The sequence below is a fragment of the Urocitellus parryii genome, chromosome 9, assembly GCF_045843805.1.
Source record: "Urocitellus parryii isolate mUroPar1 chromosome 9, mUroPar1.hap1, whole genome shotgun sequence".
NCBI lineage: Eukaryota > Metazoa > Chordata > Mammalia > Rodentia > Sciuridae > Urocitellus > Urocitellus parryii.
In genome coordinates, this window is record NC_135539.1 from 74,092,309 (window position 1) to 74,119,993 (window position 27,685).

Consider the following 27,685-nt stretch of genomic DNA (forward strand, 5'->3'; position numbering starts at 1 on the left):
CCTGAAACAATATCCATCCACTGATCCCTCCCCCAGACCAGCACCCATCCCCATCAGGTGACCCCACAGGCCACCACCCAAGAGCATCCAGACATGCACGGAGACACACAGCTGTGCACACATGGAATATCTCTCTTGGAATCAGGCCAAGGAAGCAGAGGCAGAAGCTGACTGATTTCGGGGATTATGTCTATCCACTAATCGCAGGAACAAATCTCCTCTGGCAGTAGACTATCTGGGAGGCAGAAAACAAACAAAAACGATTACCACAGTAGTCAATGCCTTTAGGTAAAAGGTCAGGTTGAATTTCAAATCCAAAGAAACCATTACTCCCTCCTTGACAAGGTGGAAGCCATTCTTCCCATTGGGTGGGCTTCTTGCCTGAAATTCAAAGGGGGCTGCAGCTTCCCTCCACCCAAAGTCCCCTGGATCTCAGCCAAAGGAGGGAACCACATGTCCTTTCAACTAAATCTCTGGCTACTATTCTTCATCCCCCCCTGCACCCCATTACCCTTTTTTAAACTCAAAGCACATCTCAAGTTCCTGCATGAGTCTATAATCTCCTATCCCTGCCGGAATCCCCTTAGACCCTCAGTCTCGTCTCTTCTGTATGGTCCCTTTTTACCACCTATCCTGACACCTGTGTCACTGCCCTCCCTGGATCCCTGCCTTTTCTTCTCCTATAGCACAAAGGATGAGGCATGACAAGTACTGACTTTAACACAAGATTTTCTAAGGTATACTAGTCTTTTTCACTTCATTTTGTATAAATGCATAACATTTTAAATTTTTGACAGTCTTTGAAGCCGGGCGCCATGGCGCACACCTATAACCCCAGCAGCTTGTGGGGGCTAAGGCAGGAGGATCATGAGTTCAAAGCCAGCCTCAGCAATTTAGCAAGGCGCTAAGCAACTCAGTGAGACCCTGTCGCTAAATTTTAAAAAGTGCTACAGATGTGGCTCAGTGGTTGAGCGCTCCTGAGTTCAATACCTGGTACCCACCCCCCAAAAAAGTATAAGAGAATACACATGTTCATTATGTAATGGAGAAGGAAGCCCTTGTCTAAAGACCACTGATTACAGCCTGGGAGACTCAGGCTAAAAGTATTACTGATGGTGAAGGCCACGGTCCCTTGAGTAAGAACTCACAGAAAAAAAATCACCAAGTCTCAAGAATGAACCTCCACCCTATATGTTCATAAGACACATGCTCTGGATGCTTGGGCAGGAAGATGTGTGGAAGAACCTGGGTCAATGTCACCAAGTGGTGGGTACCACTGAGCGAAGCCCCGAGTGTACAATAGCTGGCCATACCATTCTGTTAGTTCACAGCACAAGCTGGCTACCTGTGCCCTGTAAACTTACACTGGACTTCAAATGAAAACGAGAGGGCTAGCAAGTCAGCATGCATCTGCAGTGACAGTGACTGGGGAAATACACTATGAAAAAAGTCGTCAGACGGGCAGATCCCCCATCTAGACAGTGCTCGTCTCTAAAATGACTAGGGTGAAAGGCTGCAGCCCTGAGCCCCAATCCAGCTCTCCTCCTGAAGCCCTTCTGGACTGCTGCAGCTTCATGAAAACTCCTCGGGTGTCCAGCCTTATCTGTCCTACATCACTCCCTGGATGAAGTGAATAGTCTCTCTGTGAACATGCAACATGTGGACAAAAGCAGACACTGGACAGCTGCCCTCAACTGCCCTCCTGACACTAGACTCACCATTACAAAATAGATGGTTGGCAAGACCCTCTGCCGTGTCTCCCTCCACCTCCCTTGAACTTACTTCTACTCGAAGGCTCTGCAAAATGTTAACCTTAACAATAAAAAGATGCTAAGTCATCTGTTCTTAGGTGAGACACTTCAATTAATAAGTTCAAGGGGAAGAAATGTAAGGGACTGTTTATGAGAGCTATGAACCAAGAAGGGACCCATTTCCCTCAAGCATGTAAGGAAACTGAGATTGTGTTCATTAACAGGGACCACCTTGACCTACCCTTAAGCAAGGGTAGCATCAAGCTGTGCAAAAAGACCTGCTTTGACCTTGCAATACACAACCACCCTAAGAAGTTGTTTCTGGAAAAACAAACCTAACCCAGCTGGCTCTTGGGAGACCAGAATGTCAGCACAGAGAAGCATGCTGTCTACTGAACAGCAGCAGAATGCAGCCAACAGACACCTCTTTCAAAACCTCTTCTGCACTGTCCGATGGCGTTGGCATACATGAATTACTTTGCATATGTATTTTAACCAGTGTCAACCTAATCTTAAACCTTCACAGCCCCATATGATCTTAGGCAGTGGCAATAGGTATTTTATAGTGACTCTTCAGCAATCTTAGGAGGCAATACAATAGCAGAATGGGAAGCACGGAGGACATGGAGTCAATAAACAGTTGGAAGCCTGGCCTCCCCACTTCCTTGGATAAGTTCCTGTCTCAGTGTCTCCACCTCCTTTTCTGTACAATGGAGGGATGCTCCATAGACACTATTGTAAGAATGAACCGCAGCATAATTCACATGAATTGCTCACTTCAGTGTCCTCTGAACCTATGGGCCATTATGGCTATCTGAATGACAAACGGCTCAGTTTAGGTCTTTCCCTCTCAGAATCCTTCACCTACTCCTTCCCAAATGAGTGACTCTCCTAAGTGGTTAAGCCTAAGTAGTTTTTAAAAATTACGTTAACTGGGTTCTGACTGGGGCAATTCTGAACTTGGTTTGAGGCTCCAGTATGGATTTTTTTTTTTTTCCAAATCTCACCCAAATGATTTTAATGGGCAGCCTCAGCTGAGAATCACTGCAGGGGTCACTTAAGGACAAGGCACGGATTTCTCTGGAATACTGACCCATCTTCCCTAAGTTACAATGCCATCAACAGGAATAACTTCTAGAAGAAAATGTATCACATCCCCCTATCTTCACTGCAGTCAATCCTCTGCAGCCTGTTTTAAATCCTAAGCAAAGATAAACTGGCTTTGTCTCATGCACGCATATTTTAGGAAAAAAAGATGTGGTCTTTATACCTACTGTTGAAGGCACTGCACTGACCAGTGATAATACCCTCTAAGCTCCAATGAAATGACAACTTATATAATGCCTAAGTGCTAGGTCTTAACTCAGGACCACAGCACTGAGAGGGACAGATATCTTCACCCCCAATTAAGTAGACAGAATGTAACTTACCTTACCGACAAGGAAACTGAGGTTCTAAGTGACTAATAGGGAGGTACTCAATTCTTAGTGATGATAAACTAAAAAGGAGACCCTTGCTAACCAAGAACTTACTTCTAATCAATTCAGCTGATTCACAAATTCGGCAAGTCTCCATTTGCATTTGATGGAAGCTGTGAATTTTTCAAAGTTCTCACCACAGTTAGTGGGACAACAGGGCACCAAATTCAGGTGCTTCAGGGGCAGTAACATCACTCATCTTGGGCTCATCCATCTGGGGCTTTTTGCTGTTGTACTGTTCTTTGTACCTGAACAGAAACATTCCCTGTGTCCTTTTTTTTTAATATATTTTTTTAATATTTTAATATATTTAATATATTTTTTTAATATATTTTTTTAGTTTTAGGTGGACCCAACTCCACTGAGCCACAACTCCAGCTTCTGTCCTCCATTAGTAATAAACCTCAGAGGGATCTGCTGCAGACCTCCAAGGAGGAGACCACTGATGAAGATGGTAACAGGTTTAGGAGAAAGAATTCCCACCCAGTGTTCCAAATGCTACTAGAGGAGAAGTGTTCACCTTCCCCCAGTCCAGTAAAAGACAAATATAACTACATAAACTGGGAAAGACACCACTTCTTGAAATAAGGATGTGTAATAAATACCCAGGCTGCAGATATTTTTGTAAGAAGGAATGTGTTGGAGACTCCACCCCAGAGCCACACACAAGGATTCCAGGAGCGGGCGGGACACGAAGAAGCATCTTAATCCATCTGCTTTGGCAGACACACCTCCCCCTCAAGCTCTGAATGGTTCTGACAATGATTCTTCTTCTTGGGCAGATCTCTCATCTGCGTGAGATACGTGCAGGCTCAGGGAGACTAATGGATTGAATTCTGAAGCCTGAAAAATGTCTTCCTGCATGCTGCCAGTCTGTCATAATCACCACTGCACTAATGACAACCAACTTCAGTGTCCACTCAGAAACACAGGATGTTCCTCTCAGACCCAAACCCGGGGACCATTCAGGGAGTGTGTGTGCATACATACATACCATCACCTGGACTTACATGGATACAGGAAAACAACTCATATATTGTGTGGCAGATTGCAGGTTACTAAGTACTCTACAGATGACATTTACTGTATTCAAAAGTTCAAAAGGGACAGGACTTGTTTCTGCATCTGGCCCTGGGCAAATCTCCCTGGGGGTATTTTTATAGAAAGACAATCAAGACCTCACCCAGCCCAGATTAGTAAACAAGCCTCAGATTATCTGAAAAGGCTGAGAAAAGAGAGAAGCCTGCCAGTCTCTCCTGGCTACCTTGCCCAGGAAGAGAGCAGGATAGCTCTTCCCTGCAAACCCACAAGCCAACAGAAAGGACCTGCTGGCTGGGCCAGCGCCACCCGCTGGGAGCAGGTCTCCGGCAGAGAAGTCGTGACTCAGTCCCAGCAAACCTCCAAGTGAGCTGTCACTGTCAGCGGTGGCCATCCTGAGAAACGTGGCAACCTGGAACCAAGGTGCCCTCAGATGACCGCAAGCCACCAGAATTTTGCACCTGGATCCCACCCTTGCCTCTCAGGCTACCGACCTGGGCTAAGAAAAACGCCCAGCACGTAGCTCCTCCTTCTGCACTTGTTGGGCTTTTCTGAACGACTTACCTGAAAGGGCAGCACCGCCTTAGAGCCATTTCAACTACCATTCAGCCGCCCAAGAGAAGACTCTCTGCAGCTATAGATGGAGCCCAAGGGAACCTCCAAATCGTTTACCCAGGGCGTCTGGCGCGGCAAGGAGGCGAACCGCCAGCAAATTCCGAGCTCGGAAATTTGCTCTATGTGTGTGCACTTGTGAAACGCCGCCAACCGCGCAGCCACCAACCCAGGGACCCTTCCCAAACCCAGAGCAAAAGGCTTGGTTCCGGATGGCTGTCGCCCCCAGCCTGGGCGTTCCTGAAGTCGTGGAAAGTGCGGAGGGATGGAAATACAGAGACAGAGGAGTGGGAGACAGGAATCGAGAACGAAGAGAAAACATAAATTTATGGTGAGGGTAAAGAAAGAGAGGAGACAGAGAAAGAGCAATGTGCAGGTGACAGAGAAGACAAATGCATGGCAAGGGGAGAGAGGAGATGGAAATGCAGAGAACGGAGGAAGGTAGGGAGACGGGGAACCCGAGGGTGCCCGGAGGAGAGGAGCGGGCCGCGCCCCGGCGGCAGTCAGACGCTGGTGCCGGCACGGAGCGCCCGGACCGACCTCCCAGGAGTCCCCTAGGCGCACGCTTTCCGCCGCCTCAGCTCTCGCAGGCGGGTCCCGGGCACGCTCGCCGTTTCCGGGACCACAGCGCCCCCGCCGTCCATCCACGGAGGCGCAGCCTGCCGCCGCCCCCCGCCCCGCCGACCGCGCCCGCACGAGCGCGCTTCCAAGCAGAGGAGCACCGGCACAAAGCGGCCACACACAATGGCCTGGCCCAGCACGCGGCGCAATCTGCATCGTGGCCCCCGCGCAGCCGCACTCACATCTGGGCAACGAGGGCCGGTGGTCGACGGGTACCCATATCTTCTGCACCCGGCTCTGTGTCAGTTCCAAGGGCATCTTCGCAGCTGCACTCGGCGGCCCGCCACCCCGGGAGGAGATTCCGACGTGGGGAGAAGGACGGCCGCCGACCCCGGGAACAAAGGAAAGTAGGGGTGCGTGCGCCGGCGCGCGGTCGGGCGCTCGCTGTGCTGCTTTGGGAAACGTGCTTTGTGCTAAGTCCTGGACGCTAGCCCGTAGGGGGATCGGCGGACTCTGCGAGGAGCGCAGAGCTGTGGCTGCCAGCACGGCCGGCTTGTCTGCTCTGGAAAGCCCCGGGATGCTCGGGCGCAATGACAGCCGCGATCCCGCCGTACAGCACGCCCGCTTGCCTGCTCTCCAGCTTTACCAGGATGCCACACGCAGCGCCCGGCCTTTTAAAGTATCCGGGCCGGCAGCACAGCTCACGTCAGCTCTGGGCGGGCCGCATTCTTTGCGTCCCAGCCCCCTTTCACGTGGGAAGAAGATAGGCGAGCCAGGAGGCGGCCTGCTAGCGCCCCCTGCGGGCGGGCAGCAGCAGCACTCCCTGCTCCTGCTATCTAGTCCCAGGTCCTAGGAGAACGCGGAGCCCTGGCTTGCTCTTTACCCTTGTTAGACCTTTCTCTGGTTACCCCTTAAGAAGACCTGAATAATTCCGAATAATTTCTGGTCCCTAACCTGTATTGTGCTGGGAGAAGAGCAACGTGGTGCGCTGTCTAGTGCAATGTCAACCCCTGCAGCCCAGACCTCTGAGCTTTCTCCGTGTAGTAAATAAAATTGGGACTTCATTCCCACCTGAAATCCATTACCAAACTATAAACTCCTGAGTAACTATTAAGAGGCAACACCTTGGTAATGCAAACTCAAAATGTGTGTAGTTTTCCCTGCACACACTACAGCCTTCCCTCGCCACATTTTGATATGTCCGAGCCATGCTTTATGGGTCCTCACGGTTTGCATCTCGGCTCGTAATAAATGACAGCCTTGTAGTCAGATCTGAGGCTGTTCGGTGAAGGTCTGGGGAACTCTGGATGAGGACCACCGCCCTAGCAGGAGCACAACATGAATGGCTTTAGCAAGCGAAGTCTCGGCATAGAAGCGTAGCCCTGCCTTGCGGAGGGGTGCACACTTTGCGCAGAGGCTGGGCTGTGATTGGAGGGAAGGAGACGGCGCTCGCTGAAACCCACAGTGCAGTGGAAAAGTCTGCGCAGAGGCTGCCACACGTCGCTCACGTCCTGCATGCTCGTCTGGGAGGGCGTCCGCTCCCTGGCGGCGGGCACAGCTGCTCCCGCCCCACTCTCCAGCCCCGCCCGGGCCTCCGCCCCCTCCAGCATCCGGGTCGCCCGGAGGGGCCCTGAGCGCCCAGGCACCTACCTGGCCCGTGTCCCCGGGGTCTCCGGGTTCCGACCCCGACTCCCTCACCCCACCCTGGCGCGCCGCCCTCCCCCGAGCCCCAGCTCCCCACATAACTTTGCTGACTGTCTGATTTCCGTGCTCGGCAGCTGTTCAGAAACCCGATGCATTGCATTTGTACTTGTTTTTCTGCAGTGGGAGCAAATGCCAGAGGTGACACCCTAGAATTCCCAAGTGAGAAGAGATCCCCACTCCACTCCCAAAATAAGAGTGGGCTGACCCAAAGGGGAAAACAAGTCAGCATGTACCAGCACCACAAGGAAGCATTCCAAGCATTAGGATTTGCAGGAGTCAGTGAGGGAGTCAGACTGCCCAAGGCAGCACCCTGCACCTGCTGGCCTGCTGCTTGCCCACTAAGATTTTGCATACTTATAGGCCAGGTAAGCAGACCAGGTGGCATTCTTTCCCCCTCCAAGATTTTGAACACAATATTGGTTTCAGCTCAGGGGAGTCAAGGGTGGGGATCTGTGCCAGAGGAGGCACATCTTTAATCTCTTGACCTAGATAACAGCATCTGACCAGGGTTGGCAACCAGGCAACTAGACAGTTGACATCCCCAGAGGTCCCAGTGCAGACAGGGCACTTTCCCTGCCTGTGTGTCAATAAAGCTGTGGACCTCCAGAAAAAAGACTGGTTCTTGCCCAGTCACCTCCTGCACCAGCTATGCAGCAAGCAAACAGAAGTCAATTTAATCCCCCTGCTGCTTGGGATAGGTAAATGCAATCAGAGTGCATGAGGGACAAGGACAAATTCACACTTGAGAGAGTTTTTAATGGCCAGGTTGAAATGCTGGAAGCCTTTACAGGCCTGACTAAATGACAGCCCAGGGAGATAAAACTACTTCACTACCAAATTGCTTAGAAGTAACCCAACTGTAACTATATTCCAAGTACTTGCTGTTTTGAGTTTGCTGGTGTAGAGAGCCTCCTAACTCTTTTACCTAGTTCTGCTAATGGCTCCCTATCTTCTCAAACATGGCCTTCAAGAGCTCCACCAACTCCCAAGTCCCCAAACTGGAAAGATACAATGAGTGCAGCCTGTCAGAAAAGGGTGCCAAGATTGTAACTATTTCTTTAGTACATGATATTTTTACAGCCAGAACAACTCCAAGGGCTTGGGCAGACAGGATTTCTTTTTGATTCTGGGTCACAGCCCTCTACCTTATTTAAGCCATGAGGTCTTCAAGTCCATCTAGACAAAATCCCATGCTTCATGTGAAGGAATAAAAGGAGGTTTGGCGATTAGAGAGGTCAGGGAAGCAGGTCAAAGATTAAGGAAGAAAGCCAGTCAGGAACAGTGTTTGTTTGGGGAGTAGGTATCTTCTACTTGACACAGACAGGGAGACTCATTGCAGATCCACCCTAACCCAAGTTGCTGAGAGGAATCCTCAAGCAGGGGAAGATCCGACAGTGATCTCACCCAGAACAATTAAGATGTTTGGAAGCAAAGAGCAGAGAAAGACCGTCATTGTGTAGACAAGACATTAGCAGGGCAATTACTTAAAACGCTACCAAGTGCTTGGTGGAGTGCTTGCAAAGCAGAATTCACTGAGCCAGGTCCACTTTTAGAGAAAGGACTTGGAAGTAGTTTCCCTCCGTGACCTTTACTCCTAGTTTGCTCTGCTGGCCGATGTCATCTAACCCTTACCAGCACTCCAAGCCACGACTATCACGACAGCAGTAAGTGACATCATTTGCATGATCCTGCACCAACTAGTTAGATTTAAACGATTAAACCATGCCAGTGCCTACCTCCTCCCCAGGGAGAGAAAGAGGGTAACAAGCTGTGGCAGGCTGTGAGCAATCAGAAGTTGCTAATTAGACACAAAGTGTCATTATTCTCCCCTCTAAAAAATCCCATGGATGAGAGAGTAAATTTGAGATACCACATAAACAGCAAAACCAAACCCTTCTATCACCATCCATCCAAAGAGGGGGAGGGGTTTTTTTAATAAAATATTTGTAACTTACATGAATGGGAATAGAGACTCAAGACCACCCATACAATGTCACACATTCGATTCAAAAAACAATTCATGAGGGGCTGGAGATGTGGCTCAAGTGCTCACCTAGCATGCATGAGGCACTGGGTTCGATTCTCAGCACCACATAAAAACAAAATAAAGATATTGTGTCCACCTAAAACTAAAAAATAAATATTTAAAAAAAAACAAAAGCAATTCATGAACTCCTGGCAACTTTATTCATATTTGCCAAAACATGGAAGCAATCAAGATATCCTTTATTAGATGAGTGAACAAACTGTGGTACATCCAGACAATGGAGTATGACTCAGTGCTAAGAAGAAATGAGCCATCAAGCCCCTAAAAGATGTAAAGAAGCCTTAAATGCATATCACTAAATGAAAAAAAAAGCCAAACTGAAAAAGCTACTGACTGTAAGATTCCAACTATAGATGCTGTAGTAAGGAGGGGCAGAGATGTTTATTGATCTGGCAGTGAACCTAAAATGGCTCTAAAAGTCACATCTATTTTAAAAAGGAAAGAATTCATTCTTTTTCTACACAGGTCATTACTTTTTTCTCCAACCAAGTAGACTTCACTATCTCATTATTGAGATGTAAAGAGGGTCCACTGTGGCCAAAGCCTTGCTCTGGGTCAATCAACTCAAATTGTGCAAACCACATCCCACCAAACCCAAGTTTCCATTTCCTTCTTCTTAGTGCATGTTACTCCACCTGGTATGGTCTTTTGCCTTTTTTAATGACACTCCTGAGTTTGGGATCATGCTCCTGAAACTGCCTTAGTGTTTCATATCCAGCATCACCCTACCCTGCTGCTTCAAGAGGATATTAGGGTCTGGATAAGGCTCCTTACCCAACATCAAGACATAAGAGTATTTTTGTTAAAAAAAAAAGTATCATATTGTGAGTTCAAAATCATCATGCTTTTTTAAAATCAGATGTCCTATGATCTAGTTAGCAGTGTAATACCAACATCAGTTGACTGGTTTTCATATTTTACTACAGTTACATAATATGTCAACATTGGGGGAAGCTGGGTGAAAGGTTCATGGGACTCTATTACTTTGCAACTTCTTTCAAGTCTACAGTTGTTTTAAAACGAAAAGGTAACTTTTTAAAAAATATTTAAAAGCAGTGATATCTCTGTTTGCTCAAATTCTGGAGGGGAGTATATAGATTGTGTAGATTTGGGCATTGAGGGGGAAAGACTTGGCAGAAAGATGGTCGAGAACTCCATACTGATCTGCATGTGTTGACAACACCATTGTTTCTTGCAAATGACACATACATGTACACATGGAATTTGCATGAATCCTGCACCTATGGAAAAAGAGAATAAAGCTTTGGCTATTTTTAATGAGGGCGGGTTCTATTTCTCAACTTTGCATAGATCTTTAGGAAAATATCAGTGGGTTTGTGTCCTGTCCCCAGTGGACAAGCTTAAGACAGAAAGAAATAGTCAAAGAATTCTGTAGAGGATTCTGAGAAGTTTATGCTAAGCCTCTTTCCCTGGGGTGAAAAGTGTCTCAAAAATAGTTAACTACTGCAGGTAGCTAGCAGTTACTAGACACTCAAGCTGCAGCTGTGTCTCAGAACCTGCAAGGAAGAAATGGCAGAGGAATCTCAGTTACCACGTTGATCCAGCCAAAAGAAAGTGATCAGAGAGACATCATCCTGGTGTTAAACCGAGCTTCACAGGGACTGTTACCAAGAAAGAGTTCCTATGTCCAAGAGCTTATAGCTGAAGAATAAAGGGAGAAAGGTCCATGGATCAGGCTGAGAACTCAGAGAGGGAGAGGTAAGAATGCAGGTGAAAGGGAAGTCCATACCGGATGTTAAGTTCCCTTAACTGGAGGCAGATTACCTGGGAATTTCACATGCATCTCATTGTTCTTCAGTTTTTTTTCCTCACTGAGTCTGAAGGCATGTGGGACCCAAAGTCAAGATCTCTCATTTCTGCATGCAAAAAGTATTCACTAAGCACCAGCTGGACCAGGGCGATCAAGTCAAGCAAGTTATGTGCCTTCTCTGAATTAAGAATTCACTTTTGAATGTCAGTGTCTCCTCAACACATACAGACACACACATACACACACGCCCTTACCTTTCCTCCTTGAGTTGAAACTGAGACTCAGAAATATTAAATAAATATCCTGTAGTCACATAGCCGTTAAGCTGAGGAATAAAAAACAAAATCTTCAGCTAGTTTGGTATTCTTTTGTGTTTGTCCCAATTCAATCACTTTGCAACTAGAATGCTCAATATCTCCTTCCCAATGATAAGGCTAATAACAAAAGTCTGGATCCAAGAGTTTTAGGTGACAGTCTGTTATGTATGGATATGAGGTGTCTTCCCAAAGCTCATGAGTGAAACAATGTCGCAAAGGTTTAGAGGAGAAATGATTGGGTTATGAGAGCTTTAACCCAATCAGTGAATTAATCCCCTGATGGGATTATCTGGGTAGTGGCTGAAGGTAGGTAGGGTGTGGCTGGAGGAGGTGGGTCACAGTCTCTCTGCTGTCTGATCTGGGTGTGAACCACTTCCCTCCACCACACTCTTCTACCATGGTGTTCTGCTTTACCTCAAGTTCTGAGAATGGAGCCGGCTGTCTATGGACTGAAACCTCGGAAACTGTGAGCTCCCAAATAAACTTTTCTCTAAGATTGTTCTTGTCAGGTCTTTTAGTCACAGCAGTAAAAAGGCGGATTAAAATAATCTCTGAGTTATCTAGTATTCACTTACAATGTACAAATAAGAATTATCTTAAGAAACTATATATGACACAATGAATCCCACTAATAGGTATAATTATAAGACACCAATAAAAAAGAAACAATCACATAGATTAATAATTAAAAATTTCCAAATAATGTTTCAATGGAAAGTGTTCTCACATGAAAGTGCGACCCAGCCTCTCAGAGAGACTCATGCACCTGTATGCTTTAGCAGTCACACCTGGAGAGCGTGGTGTATGTGGATGTGGTGTAGAAATAGCACATGCTTTGCAAGTATACTAAGGTCGATTTAATAAGAAATGACAGTTTTATAAAAGGAAATGGCATTAATGTTAATGATGAATCACCATTAAAACATAAAAAAAATGTGGAGGCAGCCTTGGTCTTCTTGTATATAGCAATCACCACTTAAACACAGAGGATATGCTCCAAGACCCCCAGTGGATGTGTGAAACTTCAGATACTGCCAGACTGTATATAGACTGTATTTTTTCTATACAAACACACCTATGAGAAGGTCTAATTTACAATTTGGGCACAGTAAGAGGTTAACAGTAATAACTAATAATAAAAAAGAACAATTTTAAAAACATACTATAGTGAAAAGTATCTAACACTTACAAATTATTTATTTCTGGAATTTTTCCTTTACAATTCTCAGGTAACTAAAACTGAGGAAATTGAAGACATGAATCAGGAGGGGCTATTGTATTTCTCAGAGAGTTTAAGATGCCCTAATTTTCTAGGTGCAGTGGTGCACCCCTGTAATCCCAGCAATTTGGGAGGCTGAGGCAAGAGGATCACAAGTTCAAGACCAGCCTCAGCAACTTAGCAAACTTAAGCAACTTTGTGGGACCCTGTCTCAAAATAAAAAAAGAGTTTAGTGGTAGAGTGTCCCTAGGTTTAATTGCTAGTACCAAGGAAGGAAGGAAGGATAGAAGGAAGGAAGAGTTTGGGATGTGGCTCAGTGGTAGAGATCTCCTGGGTTCAATCCCCAGGACCAAAAAAGAAAAAGAAGAGATCAAAAGAGGAAAACACACATATATACACACACACATATACTCCTTTCCTCTTGTCATGTGACATTTTGTGCTGTCTCACTAGGTGCAGCCCCTTGACCTTAGACAAGAACCATGAGCCAAATGAACCTCTCTTCTTATAAAGCTACCAAGCTTCAGCTATTTCATCAGAGTAACAGAAAACAGCTTAATACTTTGATTCTCATAACCAGTTTGATTTGGAACTCAGTTTCCCTGAGCTGAACTGTATCTGTGTGTACTGTCAAAATCCAACTTCTAAACAGGAAAACCTGAGGGCCAGATGTTGGACCAAAATGACCTCAGGCAGGTATGGCCAGCTACCCAGGGAGGCATGACTGAGGGTCCAGCCAGCTCTCTGTCGACACTTAATCTTGATTTTCCATAGAAGGATGTCTTAGAAAACAATTGGCTTTGTTTCTTGACGGAAAAGTTTTTCAGCAGCAATATTCTGTAGACCCAGAGATAACACCAAGAGAAATTGAAATAAAATCAAGAAATGTGGTAAGACCATATAAACTGATAGGACAGCTCAGGGTAAAGACCTGTTCTAGGGTAGATTAAGCCATGTTGGCCACAATTAATTGCTAGACCATTCTCTGATGTCTCCTGTCTGAGGTCTCTCAAATCATGGATGGAAAATAAGAAGGAGTAGAAAACTATCTTTTTCATAAGAAAAGTGCTCTATGACGTTCACAAGGTGAAAAGTTTTCTAAGGCATCAGTAGATAAATTGTATATGGGTCGGTGGAAGGGGGACCAGTTGACGTTTCCTGGAATCACTGTTTTGATAATTTAGGTTGTTTATTCACTGGTAACACAAACTATCTCTCAGCCATCAGTCATGGTGGATACAGAGGGCAGACAGATGCTTAAGGTGGGATGTAGCCAACTGGACAGCCATAATGCCCAAGAGCCCCCAACCCCCCAGAATTTCAGCTCTGTTAGTAGACAGCACTATTGAATAGAAAGACATTGATCTTCCTCAAATCTCCCTGCTTCATTCTCCCTCTGCTGCTGGAAACAGAATACACCTATGGCCAGGAACAGTGGCACTGGCCTGTAATCCCAGTGGCTCTGGAGGCTAAGGCAGGAGGATCACAAGTTCAAAGCCAGCTCCAGTAATTTAGCAAGGCCCTATGCAACTCAGTGAGACTCAATCTCTAAATTGGAAAAAAAAAAAAAAGGCTGAGGATGTAGCTTAATGGTTAAGCACCCCTAGTATAAAAAAAAAAAACACCTTGAAAAACAAAATATACCTATGCCCCTTCCAACAGCAGATGCTCATCCTCAAGTATCTGTAAGCAGCATTGCATTCCCATGTGCTCTGCATGTTAAGGAGCACACCTTGACTTTAGGATGGTGGAAAGACTTCTCTCACAGCAGATGGCAAAGAGACTGTGCTGTTCACTAAAGAGTGAATTTGCTTCATGGTGTTGAAAGAGTTGGGATCTAGGGAGAGATCAATGTTGAATAACACCATTAGACCTACAGGAAATGCCAAAATGAGCCAAGGACCCAAAATACTATAACAAAAAGCAATTCTAGGGACTGTGGCTGTGGTTGTGGCTCAGTGGTAGAGTGCTTTCCTGGCATGCACGAGGCCCTAGATTCACACCTCAGCAACACACACACACAGACACACACACACACACACACACACACACAAGCAATTCTGGTAGAGTAGGGCATGGTCAAGCAAGCCTGTAATCCTAGATATTTGGGAGGCTGAGACAGAGGATCATAAGTTCAAGATCACTGGGCAACTTAGAACATGTCTCAAAATAATTTTTTTTTAAAAGGCGGTGGCTGATGATATAGCCCAGTGGTAGAGCACTTGCCTAGCATGTGCCAAAACCCCTGGGTTAAATTTTCAGTGCCAGATGAAAAAAAAGCAATTATAGGTTAAACAATCAACCATTATGATCTGAGTTTAATGCAGCTCCCAGCTTTGTCCAGAAGGAATGGGAGAACAGGGAAGAAACTGTGGTGTGGGGTTGGGGATATGGCCCGGGGGTCTGGAGCCCCAACCCTGGCCCTGACCTGTCTGGACCTGGTCTGGACCTTTGTTCTCCTATCTGCTGATGAGGCATCCAGATGGTCTTTAAGCATCTCCTCCACTCCTCAGATGGCAAAGATCAATGACTCCCATTGTTCTCCATGAAATAAAATAAAAAACTAGTATTTGTAAACTGTCCATGTCCATCCCAGGTGGGTGACTCGTGTCTGAGTGAATTTCTTCCACTCTTGAGAGCTCTGCAATTTGGTTTCCACCTCTTGGCTTCCTCAGCAGATCAATGACATCCCCCCAACACATAGGTGTTTGCACACTTGCACACGCACGTGAGTGCGAGCACACACACACACACACACCCCACATGAGGCTGACAGGAAGAGTCCAAGTCAAGTCAACTGAGATTGCTAAACTGGGGAGAAGAGAAACTGGAATCAGATCGTCCCTTCTGCTGAGTGCAGAAAAGAGTGCCCTGATGACGCACAAAGAAGCCACATTGAGAAAGCAGGGGACAGGCGCGGGTGTAGCAAGAGCTGACTGAGCTGGTGGCTGCCGACATAGGCAGTGGAGCAACTTGGGGCTGGCAGAGCAGAGTTGGCTTTCCCTGCTCTGCGCCCCTGTCCTCCTTCTTTCTCCCAGTGGAAAACATCCTAAAAATAGAGCCGAATCGAGCCGAAAAAAAGAGCAGTTTTGGAAAGTAACATTGACTAACTGTTGGATGACTTCAACCAGCTGAGCTCTGTCCAGGCACAGCATTCAAACCACAGAAAGAGACCATCTGTGATGGAACTGGGGAGAAGGACCCTGTGCAGTTCTGGGTGACTCCTTTTAGGGGAATGTCAACACACTCCTCCCGAGAAAGGCAACCAGCTAAAAAGACACCATCCTGTGAAGAACAGCTGAACAACCAGGACGTGAGATAAAGAACAAGACTGTGAGATAAAATGACTGAGAGATAAAATGACGGCTGCTTACAAATACATGGGCAGTTAGTCGTTTTGCATTATGTTGCCCCTTAAGCAGAAATCAGACGCTGGTTCAAAGGTACAAGGACATGTTGTGTTAGGCAGCTTTCTGTTACTGTGCCAAGATCAGTAGGCCCAGTTGCTCTTGCGCTGGTGGCAAGGCAGGACATCATGGCATCACTGTGTGGTGGAGGAAGCTACTTAGCTCATGGCTGCTGGGAAGTAAAAGAAAGAGAAGCCTGGATCCCATATCCCTTCAAGGGCATACCCCCCCCCAATGACCTAACTTCCTCCCACGAGGCTCCACCTCCCAGATTCCATTACCTTCCATGAGCACCACAGGCTGGGGACCAATCCTTCAATACATGGGATTTGGGGGGACATCCCAGATCCAAACCCTAGCAGAAGCTTTCCTATATAATGGATAACGACAGGCCAGAGAAATAGCGAGCACCTGCTGCATCATGAATTGCAGCCAGATGCTGGTCTATCTAAACCCTCTAGAAGGTGCCCACACAGCTGGAATCAAACTAGCTGGCTTCTACAGAGCCCTGCAAATGAAGGATCCTGTGATTTTGGTCGTGGGGTGCTGAACCCCCATCCCAGCTCTACCTCTCACCTACTCTGTGACTTTCACAAGACACTTGCCTGCACGTCAGATTCAGAACATCTCAGGGCTCTTCTTGGAGTTAAAGTCTTTGAGCCTGTAACTGCAATGTTGTGGAAATCAGGTATAAAACTGCTGATCTGGCATTTAGCCGTATAATTTACCATCTCTGGTAGCAGGAAGGGTCCAGAAGACACTGGGTGAGACATTCCTTTGACAAGCCCCTCAGAATGCAATGGCTCTTGAGCCATCCCTGCTGGAAGGACTCCAAAGTGTCACATGGGGTTCACACTCCAACTAGAGACAGTTCTATTTTATTTTCTAATTTTTATTCAATGAATGTTTGGATTTCTTCTCCAGCAGTACTGAGGACTGAACACAGGGGAGCTCTACTACTGACCTATATTTCCAAGCCTCATTTTTAAAATTTAGAGACAGGGTCTTGCTAAATTACTGAGGCTGGGCTCAGCCTCCCAAGACACCGGGGTTACAGGCATACCCCACCATGCCTAATAATGAATGAATTTTTAATACATGTTTCTTTAAGCCTTTTCCCTATAGCTGCCTTGGGTCTTTGGCCATTTAGAGTTTGCAATTGATTTAATATGAGTTATTTAGTGTGTACCTAGAATTGGTCACTGTTTAAAAGTAGGGCGCATAGGAAAAACTGATGCTAAAATACAAGTTAATGAGATGATGAGGAAGATGTGTCAAATAATGACAAGAGCCTACTTCCCACCAGCCAAATCTGATACAATGAAATAATGATAGTAAGAAATTATAACCCACAAATAAGAACCCACGGATCCATTCAAATGTAAATCAAACTAATGAAGAAGGGAAAGCTTCTTTATCGGAGCACCAATAAACAAATGAAGAAGGAAGGCTGGGCTTTGTAAGTCACCGTTTGGTAATCACCATAGGAATTATTGTTTCACACAAGAATCATAAAGTGGGTAGAAGTTTGATTTTTAAAAATCCCAGAATACTTGCAGAGTCTCAAAGTGGTCTCCTCGCAAAACACTTACTAATCATGAAGGGGAAAATAGCAGCCCCACAGCAGAGAAGCACGCTAGATGCCATCCTTGAGTAAGTGATCAATTAACCTCACCAACCTAAGAAGGGAACACCATGCCTTCTGGCATGCCTGTTGAACTCACAGCCCCTGAATCTAATCATAAAGAAGTTACAGGCAGCCAGGCGTGGTGGCATACGCCTGTAATCCCAGCGGCTCGGGAGGCTGAGGCAGGAGGATCGAGTTCAAAGCTAGCCTCAACAACAGTGAGGTGCTAAGCAACTCAGTGAGACCCTGTCTCTAAATAAAATACAAAATAGGGCTGTGGATGGGCTCAGTGGTTGAGTGCCCCTGAGTTCAATAACCAGAACCTCCCTCCCCCAAAAAAGAAGTTATAGGCAGATACAAATTGATATTCTAAGGAACAAGTGGTCTGAATCCTAAGAGATATTTGCACACATATGTTCAGCATTATTCACAATAACAAAGAGGTGGAAACAGCCACGTGTCCACAGGCACAGGCAAAATATAGAACGCACAGACAACAGAATACTATTCACCTTTCAAAAGGATGGAAATTTGGCACATGCTACAACATCAATGAACCTAAAAGGCATTATGCTAAGTAAAATTAGCCAGTCACAAAATGGACAAATACTCTATGATTTCCATGTTCATGAGATAGTTAGATTAGTCAGATTCATAGAGAAAGAAAAAGTGGTGTTTGCCAGGGTGGGAGGAGGAAATGAGGAATTGTTTAATGGGAAAAGTTTTAGTTTTGTAAGAAGGAAAATTCTGGAGGTCTGTTGCACAATAATGTGAAGATACTTAGCCCAACTGAACTGCGCACTTAAAAATGGTCAAGATGGTACATTTTGTGCTATAAGTTTTACCACACTTTAATTTTTAATTATTTTTTTAAAAATGTATATACTCGGTAGAAATGGGAGTTCAAAACCCAATGGAGGGCTGGGGATGTGGCTCAAGCGGTAGCGTGCTCGCCTGGCATGCGTGCGGCCCGGGTTCGATCCTCAGCACCACATACAGGCAAAGATGTTGTGTCCGCCGAGAACTAAAAAAATAAATATTAAATAAAAAATTCTCTCTCTCTCTCTCTCTCTAAAAAAATAAACTTTAAAAAAAAAAAACAATGGAGTCAAATGTATGAAAGATGATTTATCAAGAGCTCTGTAATGTATGGAACAATCAATTAAAAAAAAAAAAGAATTATAAAGAGTAAAAAAAAAAAATGTATATATTCTTCAAAAAAACCAAGACCATGAGAGGCAGGAAAGAGGAAAGGCTGTTCTAGAAGAAGGAAACAGAAGTGGCATGACAACTCGCCCAAACTTGAGAGCCTGGATAAAATCCTGAGTCGGTCAAAATGCTGTTCTCTTTCTATAAATAAGAATATCAGCAGGAAATTGGTGAGACAGAAAGTCTGCTTATTAGATAATATTACAGTATCAATACTGCTTTTCTGATTTTGATCATAGAACTGTCCTTGTTTTTATTTAAAGCAGAGGAAATCATGTTGCACCCAGCTCTCAAACAGTTCCAAAGAGCAATTGTATTTCTACCTGTACACATACCCCCACACACATCTTTTCTATCTCTTTCTCTGAGATAAGACAGAGATATATAGGTGGGTGGATGGATGGAAGGAAAGAAAGAAAGAAAGAAAGAAAGAAAGAAAGAAAGAAAGAAAGAAAGAAAGAAAGAAAGAAAGAAAAAGAGGGAAGGAAATAATGAAGAAGCTAATGCAGTCAAATGTCAACATTTGCAGAATCTGGGTTAAGGCTATCCAGGAACCTTTTGCACTATTTTTGCAATTTTTTATTAAGCCTGAAATTATTACAAAACGCAAAGTCAAAACTCAAGAATGTTAAAGTTCACACAGAGCATCAAAGCTTAATAATTGTACACATTCACCTCAAAAATCTCTCCCTCAGATTTGGCAAAAGTGCATACATTTAGTCAAAATTCTTATGGATTTTGAATAAACAAGGAATTGAGGTATCTCTGATCATTCAATAGCCCATGTTGAAAAATAAGTACAAGTACACTTAATTCGATTTTCCATTTACTGGAAAGATCTTCCATACAGCTGGGTGCAGGGACACATGCCTGTAATCCCCACAGCTCTGGAGGCTGAGGCAGAAGGATATAGAGAGTTCAAAGTCAGCCTCAGCAACTTAGTGAGGCCCTAAGCAACTTAGCAAGACCCTGTGTCAAAATAAAAAATAAAAAGGACTGGGGATGTGGCTCAGTGGTTAGCCACCCCTGGGTTTAATCCCTGGTACCAAACAAAAACAAAAACCGGCCACATGTGAAACCATCATTTGTAGTGTAGAGAAGCATCCTAAGACATCTCATCTTTACTACATATTACATAGCAGAATATAAACTATATAGTCCATGCAACACTACTTAAATACCAAGAAACTGCTGGAGGTGGGGCAGACAGAAGGGCCCTGACCTTTTCACTTTGAAGATGACTTTTCAGAAATCCACATAACACTTCCACATTTCTGTCCCTGATCAGATTTAGCCATGGAGTCACCTCTTGCTGGGAAATGGAGGCAAATGTGGCCTCTGAGCCGGGCCAACTGCCCAGGATGCTACTATTAAGGAAGATGGCAGAATGAGTTTCAGGTTATGCTAGCTGTCACTGCTATAATGTCCTTTTTCCACAGCACAATTCTTTTTTTTTTTTTTTTTTTTTGAGAGAGAGAGAATTTTTTTAATATTTATTTTTTAGTTTTCGGTGGACACAACATCTTTATTTTATTTTTCTGTGGTGCTGAGGATCGAACCCAGCACCCCACGCATGCCAGGTGAGCGTGCTACTGCTTGAGCCACATCCCCAGCCCCTACACAGCACAATTTTAACAAACACTCTTCTTTTTCTTTTCTTTTTGCAATGCTGGGGATTGAACCCAGGGACACTCTACCACTCAGCTACATCCCCAACCCTTTTTGTTTTATTTTGAGACAGGGTCTCCCTAATTTGCCCAGCCTAGCCTAGAACTTGAGATCCTCCTGCCTCGGCCTCTAGAGTTACTAGGACTGCAGGTCTGCACCACCGTGCTCAGCTACAATACCTTCTTGAATTTACCTGTCAAAAAGTTATCTTTCCTTACACAACTAAAGTAAATTTATAATTTATAATTATAAACTCTGGAGGTGATGCAGCGTGTTAGCATATGTCACTGCAAGCCCTGCACCCACCCCACACTGTCAGCTGACTAAAGCTGGGTGTGGCAGAAGCAGGGAGCAGAGGCCCCCTACTTCGGGGCAGGTGGCTTCTCGTCCTATCTGCAGGAATGAGTGGTGAAGGGACTGAGCCACCCTCCTTTGTCAGCTCAGAGCTTTTAAGCCACTCTTGTTATTTACTGTCAACATAAATACATTATTCATATCATGGATTTATCCATGGGAATTTTACAATTAGAATAATAACAATATAGTCAAAAACAAGACAGTTCAACTTGAAATCAATTCTCTAACATCTACCACCAAAAATGGCACCACCAAATAACTTTTTATTTTGGCCCACTGTATCTCTGAAATATTTTGGCCCAGCACTTCAATCAGACCTGCCCTAGAAAACCTGGCCAGGACTCCAGCACTTCCAAACCAGTCAAGTCACCAGGCAGGAGGAGAAAATCCTGATCTAATACAACCAGGTGACAGTCTGAGCCCAACAGTGACTCAGCTGAGCCTCAGGATGGACCACTGGACCAGCAACAGCAGGCTGGAGACTGGTGAGACCAGAGGAGAACAAATTGGAGACTCAGATCTCCCCCTCCTGTCTTCCTTACCCCCTTGATGCCCTGTTCTCCTCATCCTTGTTAAAACATGTTTTTCATACAAGGATCTAATCCTCACTCCTGTTAAATGATCAATGAGTTGACTGATAAACAACTTGGAGGTTTATCCATGGACAGAGCTGGAAGGCACAGCCATGTGTCTCTAGGTCACTGGGAAGCCCTCTGGCTGTACTCTCCCGTCACCTGGGTACTTCTTCCAAAAGAGTCCTCCTGGAAAACAAGAACTTGGCCCTCTGGCTATTTAAGTCAGGGTTTTGTGTCTGGACTTGGATAAATCGAGCTCCAGCCTGATTTGCTGAAAGCCACCAGGTGTGGTGGCATGTGCCTGTAATCCCAACAATTATGGAGGTTGAGACAGGAGGATCTAAAGTTCAAGGCCAGCCTCAGCAACTTAGTGAAGCCCTAAGCAATTTAGTGAGATCTAGTCTCAAAATGAAGAAAGAAAGAAAGAAAGAAAGGAAGGAAGGAAGGAAGGAAGGAAGGAAGGAAGGAAGGAAGGAAGGAAGGAAGGAAGGAAGGAAGGAAGAAAGAAAGAAAGGCTTTTAGTTCAGTGATAAAGTGCCCCAGGATTCAATTCCTAGTATCCCCCCCACCAAAAAAAAATCTTGGGGGAGAAAAAGAGTGAACATGCAAAGCTGACTACTGAAGCTGAACATGACAGAGAGCAATGATTTCCAACACCAGACAGAGGCACATTAGAATCATCTGGGGAGCTCAGTGTGGTGGCACACACCTATACTCCCAGCTACCTGGGAGGCTGAGGCAGAACAGCAAGTTTGAGGCCAGGCTGGGCAACTTAGTGAGACCTAACTCAAAATAAAAATTGTTTTAAAAGGACAGGGGAGGGATGTAGCTCAGTAGTTAGTAGAGTGCTTGTTTCACATGCACAAGGCCCTGGGTTCAATCCCCAGTACCACCACCACCAAAAAAAAAAAAAAAGACTAGGGATGTAGTTCAATGGTAAAGCACTTGCCTATCATGGGACCTTGGGTTCCACCTTAGTACTGGGGCGGGGGCGGGGGTGGGGGGGTGGATGTTGCAGAAAGCTCTGTCCTTGTCCCCAATGCCAATGCAATAACAAGGACACTTTTTTGAGAAAAAAAAAAAAAGAAGAAGACGGTGTATCACTTTGCTAGCGAAAGAGAAACACACACAGGGGACTCCTGTCCCAAAGGCTGTAATTCTGCTCATCAGCAGGAACAGGGTAAGCGTTTTAAAGAGATGGTTCAGAGAAAAAGAAATTAGGGAAGAGAGATCAGGAAGGAGAAGATCAGGGAAAAGAAGATCAGGGATGAGAAGATCAGAGAAAAGTTTAGGAAAAAGAAGATCAGGAAGGAGGAGGAGGTCAAGGAGAAGAAGGCTGGGGAAAAGAAAAAAAAATGTTAAGTTTCAAAGCAACCAGGGATATAGTCAAAGAATCAAGTGAACCCCTGTTCCTGGAACATCTGGGGAACTTCTAAAAATGCGTAAAAGCCCATCATGGCCAAATAAGGTCACATCCCTGGAAAGGGGCTCAGGCTTGGCAATTTTTTAAAAGCTTCTCAAGTGAATGGAAAGTCTAGCCATGTGAAGGCTGGCGTATCCACCATCCCAGCCACAACACTGTCTTGTCACCGAGCTTCAGGCTGGGCAGCGGTAACCAGCTGCAAGGATTGTATTCCTTGTTGAGGAAACAAGAGCCCGATGTGCTGGGAGGCGTCAGTGAACAAGACTTCAGTGGCTTCTGCAGACTGGCGAGAAAAGTCTAGAACAAGCAGACCCCTAAGGTTGGTGTCCATGCTGAGCCTGAGACTTTTCCACGTGGCTTCAGAGAAGCCATTGAAGCAACACGGAATGGCTTTTTTGTTTGTAGCTTTTGGAGAACTTAAACCCGAGCTGACCTTCTGAAAGAAGCCTGGATACATTCTTTTTTTTTTTTTTTTTTTTTTTTTTGTGCTGGGGATTGAACCCAGGGCCTTGTGTATGTGAGGCAATATTCCCAGCCCAAAAGTTGAGATTACTTTTTTGTGTGTGCTAGGGATTGAACCCAGGGCCTTGTGCTTGTGAGGCAAGCACTCTACCAATTGAGCTATATACCCAGCCCTGGATACATTCTTAAGATACTCAACTCCCAGGGAGTTTCCAGAGAAAGTTCCCTGCTGGAGACCCAATGGAAGTTCCCAGGAAGAAAAGCAAGTGAGGCCAAGAAAGACTGAATCTCCTAGTGATGGGGTTGGGTGAGTGTGCACATGTGTGCGTGCGAGTGTGCATGGTGCTCTGGAGCCCCAGCGCCTGCCAGGCCTGCCACAGGATGAGTCTGTGGGGACCAGCAGCAGTTCTGGCTGCCCCTGCTGTGAAGCAAGTGGGGCCCTGGGGAGTTGGGAAAGGCATCACGGTATCTGGCAAAGGCTCTGCCCTCTGCCCCCACTGCCCTGGCCCTAGGCCTCAGACTAGATGGCAAACTTCACCCACATTGGGACATCATCCAGCTGAGTCAGTGAGGTGCAGGATGGTCCTGCTTCCCCTTCTGCTGGCTCCCCCTGCCAAACAACCAAGGGACTCTCAGTCAGGGCATGGTAGAAGCCTAGAGGAGACCTGGCGGAGGGTGACATGATGGAATATTATACAGCCTTTAAAAAGGCTGCATCACACAGTCAAGGCCTGTGTGTAGCCCACTAGATCAGTGCTTGCTACTCTGCCTAGTGCTTTGCACTTTGGAGCGGAACACGGAGGGAAGGCCCGTGAGATCTTGGAGAGACTCCTGCTTCCCCTTGACATGGACAGCACCAGGACATAGAGGTTGGCACCACCCTGCCCTTCTTCCAGCCCAGTATCAGCTGCAGGATGATGTGTTCTCACTCTCAGGCTCACCTGTCACACACCTGCTGCTACCCTGGCCAGAGAAGCCAGGGGAGGAGTTAGAGGAAGAACTCCAGGAGGGGGGAAGAATCTCCCTAGGCAAGGTGTGAGGACAGAAAGCAGGAACCCCGCTCCAGCTCTTTTGTCTTTTTTGATTAAAGTGGTAAATTTTACTTATGTATATTGTAGAGAAATATACATAAGTAAAATTTACCACTTTAATCATCTTTAAACATATAGTTCAGAGGGATTAAGTCCATTCAAATTGTCACACAGCCATCACCACCATCTGCTTCCAGAACATTCTCACATTCCTGGCTGAAACTACATCCCCATTAAACAGGAAACTCCTCCAATTCCTGGTAACCACCAATGCAGTAGCATGGTGTGAATGGTGTGACTCTACTTAATGACATCTCTTCATGTAAGATATTAGTATTGTTATGACTGGCTTACTTCACTCAGCATGACCTTGTCCAGGATTAACCATATTGTAGCACGTGTCAGAACTTCTCTCTTTTAAAGGCTGTATAATATTCCATCATGTATACAGATCATCTTTTGGTTATCCCTTCATCCTTTGATGGACTCCTTTTCTTCTTTTCTTTAAGTATTAGAGAACAAACTCAGGGATGGTCTACCACTGAGCTACATCTCCAGCCCTTTTTATTTTTTATTTTGAGTCAGAGTCTTGCTAAGCTGTCCAGGCTGGCCTCAAACTTACAATCCTCCTGCCTCACACTCCCAAGTAGCTGGGATTATATGTGAGCCACCATTCCTGGCCTTTGATGGACTCTTTGAGTTTCTCCCAACTCTTTGCTGCTGTGAACAGTGCCACTATGAACACGGATGTGCAAATGTTTATTCTTGTCCTTGTTTTCACTTCCAAACGTTTGTCTTTTAAAGAATGTCAGCAATGGCCTCTATATTACATCAGAGCATGTCTTAGTTTCAGGCACATGTTCCACACTTTTGTTGCTTAGCAGAGAACTGATACCCAGGGTAGAACATCCTCTGAATCACTAAAAGCAGGACAATTTGAAGACAAAATCAAGAGCCATGCATGGTGGCACATGCCTGTAATTCCAGTGGCTGGGGAGGCTGAGGCAGAAGGATCCTGAGTTCAAAGCCAGCCTCAGCAATGGGCGAAGCACTAAGCAACTCAGTGAGACCCTGTCTCTAAATAAAATACAAAATGGGGCTGGGGTGTGGCTCAGTGGCTAAGTGCCTCTGAATTCAATCCTAGGTAACCCACCCCCACCCCCCACAAAAAAAGCAGGGGCTAGAACTGTAGCTGGTAGAGCGCTTGCCTATCATGTGTAAGGCCCTGGGTTCAATCCTCAGTACCACATAAAAATATATATATATATATATATATATATATATATATATATATATATATATATATATATATATGGTATGAAGCAATAATAAGTGTTGGCGAGGATGTGGGGGGAAAGGCACATTGCTGGTGGGACTGAAAATTGGTGCAACCGATCTGTAAAGCAGTATGGAGATTCTTTAGAAAACTTGGAATGGAACCACCATTTGACCCAGCTATCCCACTCCTCGGTCTATACCCAAAGGACTTAAAATCAGCATACTATAGTAATGCAGCCACTTCAACGTTTATAGCAGCACAATTCACAATTGCTAATCTGTGGAAACAACCCTAGATGCCCTTCAATAGATGAATGAGTAAAGATACTGTAGACATATACACAGTGGAATATTACTCAGCATTAAAAGAGAATAAAATTATGGCATTTGTAGGAAAATGAATGGAGTTGGAGAATATCATGCTAAGTGAAGTAAGCCAATCTCAGAAAAACAGGAGCCAAATGTTTTCTCTGATAAGTGGATGCTAAGCCATGGGCGGCGGGGATGGGGGGGTGTGGGGGGGTGGGGGGTGGGTATGGGCTAAGTGGAAGAACTTTGGATGGAGCAAAGAGGAGGGGAGAGGGGGCAAAGGGCAGGAAACATGGTGGAATGAGATGGATATCATTACCCTAGGTACAAATATGATTGCATGAATGGTGTGACTCTACTTCATGCACAACCAGAAGTGAAAAATTCGGCTCCATTTGTGTACAGTGAATTCAAGAGCTTTCTACCGTCATGAATAACTGATTAGAACTAATAAATAAATAAATAAATAAATATTTAAAAATAAAGGTCTAAAAAATAAAAGCAGAATGAAATTGTGATGTTGATAATGTATGCCTCTGTTGTGGAATTGTGAATGATGTCTTTCTTTCTTGGTATTTCCTTTTTTACAATAGGTCTTGTACTGTTATTATCACCAAAAAAAAATGTTTTACTTTTTCTCCCTTTGATATGATTGCTTTAGACCCATCTGTGGGCCCGGAATTTGGGCTGCCACATTCATCCATCCATCCAAACTAATCACAGGTATTTTTAGAAGCTGAACAATTAGAATCTGAATAGGAAGAGTCCAATCATTTCTTCTCCTCCTCCTCCTCCTCCTCCTCCTTCCCTCCTCCCCCCATCCTCCTCACCCTCCTTTGCAGAGCTGGAGGTTGAAGGCAGCACTCTCCCACTGAGCTCCACCCCCAGCGCAGAATCCAGGTATGTCATATACTTGGCTGTCACTCAGGTGGCTCAATGGTCTCCTTACCACTTGCCAAATGAGAGCACACACTGGGATTAAAGCTCCATCCTGTAGCCAGCACATTTGACTACAGTGGGCCTGAATGAGGTTTCTTCTGCCTGCCTCCTGTCCCCTCTACAAACACACACACTCTCTCTCTCTGTTCTCTGGGTACCAGCTGCTCAGACCATAGCAGGCCTTCCCATCCTGCTCAGGTGGCCTGAGCTCCTTGGTTCACCTGTGGAAAGTAAAGCCCGAGACAGTGGAAGGTGGGCAGTAGGGGGGTTCTTTCTCTTCTCTGCCTTGTCTATCACCTTCCAGGGCCTCCACACCAGCCCTCTGAACGTCTCCAAGAATGACAATATCCCACAGTGGAAGAAAAATTCTCTGATCATTCCCCAAGCACTTCTTGGTCAATTACCAGAGTGATGTATTTTTTAGCCTCCTGTCCCATTTCTTCTCCTCGTAGAGGTGAGTCTTTCAGCACAGAAGGAAACAAACAAACCGTTAATTTTTTTGGTGGGGGTGGTGCTGGGGATTGAACTCAGGGCCTTGTGCATGCGAGGCAAGCACTCTACCAACTAAGCTATGTCCCCACTCCAAACTGTTAATTGATACATAATCAGAAAGGTCTAAGCAAAGAATAAAGAACTTGGACAAACAGCTCAAAAGCAGCACAGCATGTATGATTTCAGGCTTTTGCCAGCTCCCCTTTCATCAGTCGCCCCTCCCCAAATGAGAACCAGACTGCCTGGGTTCAAATTCCAGCTTCCCCACTTACTAGATGCATGACCTTGGAGAAATAGCTTAACGTCTCTGTTCTACCTGGTAGAACAAGAGAGACAACAGATCTTAAGAAGTGCTTCTTGTTTTTAATAATTGCTGATATATTAATAATAGCTGCCTTTTATTGAATGTA

At 45.4% G+C, this 27,685-nt stretch overlaps 1 protein-coding gene across 3 annotated transcripts in view; it reads right to left on the bottom strand.

Annotated features, from left to right (window-relative positions):
* Pfkfb3 (6-phosphofructo-2-kinase/fructose-2,6-biphosphatase 3) overlaps positions 1-27,685 on the bottom strand; it is a 75,804-nt gene that overhangs the window by 18,788 nt on the left and 29,331 nt on the right. Inside the window, exon 1 of one of the 3 annotated variants that reach the window (XM_026391802.2) lies at positions 5,683-6,546. The exons of 1 other annotated variant lie outside the window; for it this stretch is intronic. In XM_026391802.2, coding sequence (XP_026247587.1) covers positions 5,683-5,758 — 76 coding nt within the window. In that variant the 5' untranslated portion in view covers positions 5,759-6,546. Of the gene's footprint in view, positions 1-5,682; positions 6,547-27,685 lie in introns of those variants that run through there. One more of the 3 variants, XM_026391803.2, reaches the window with a different exon arrangement.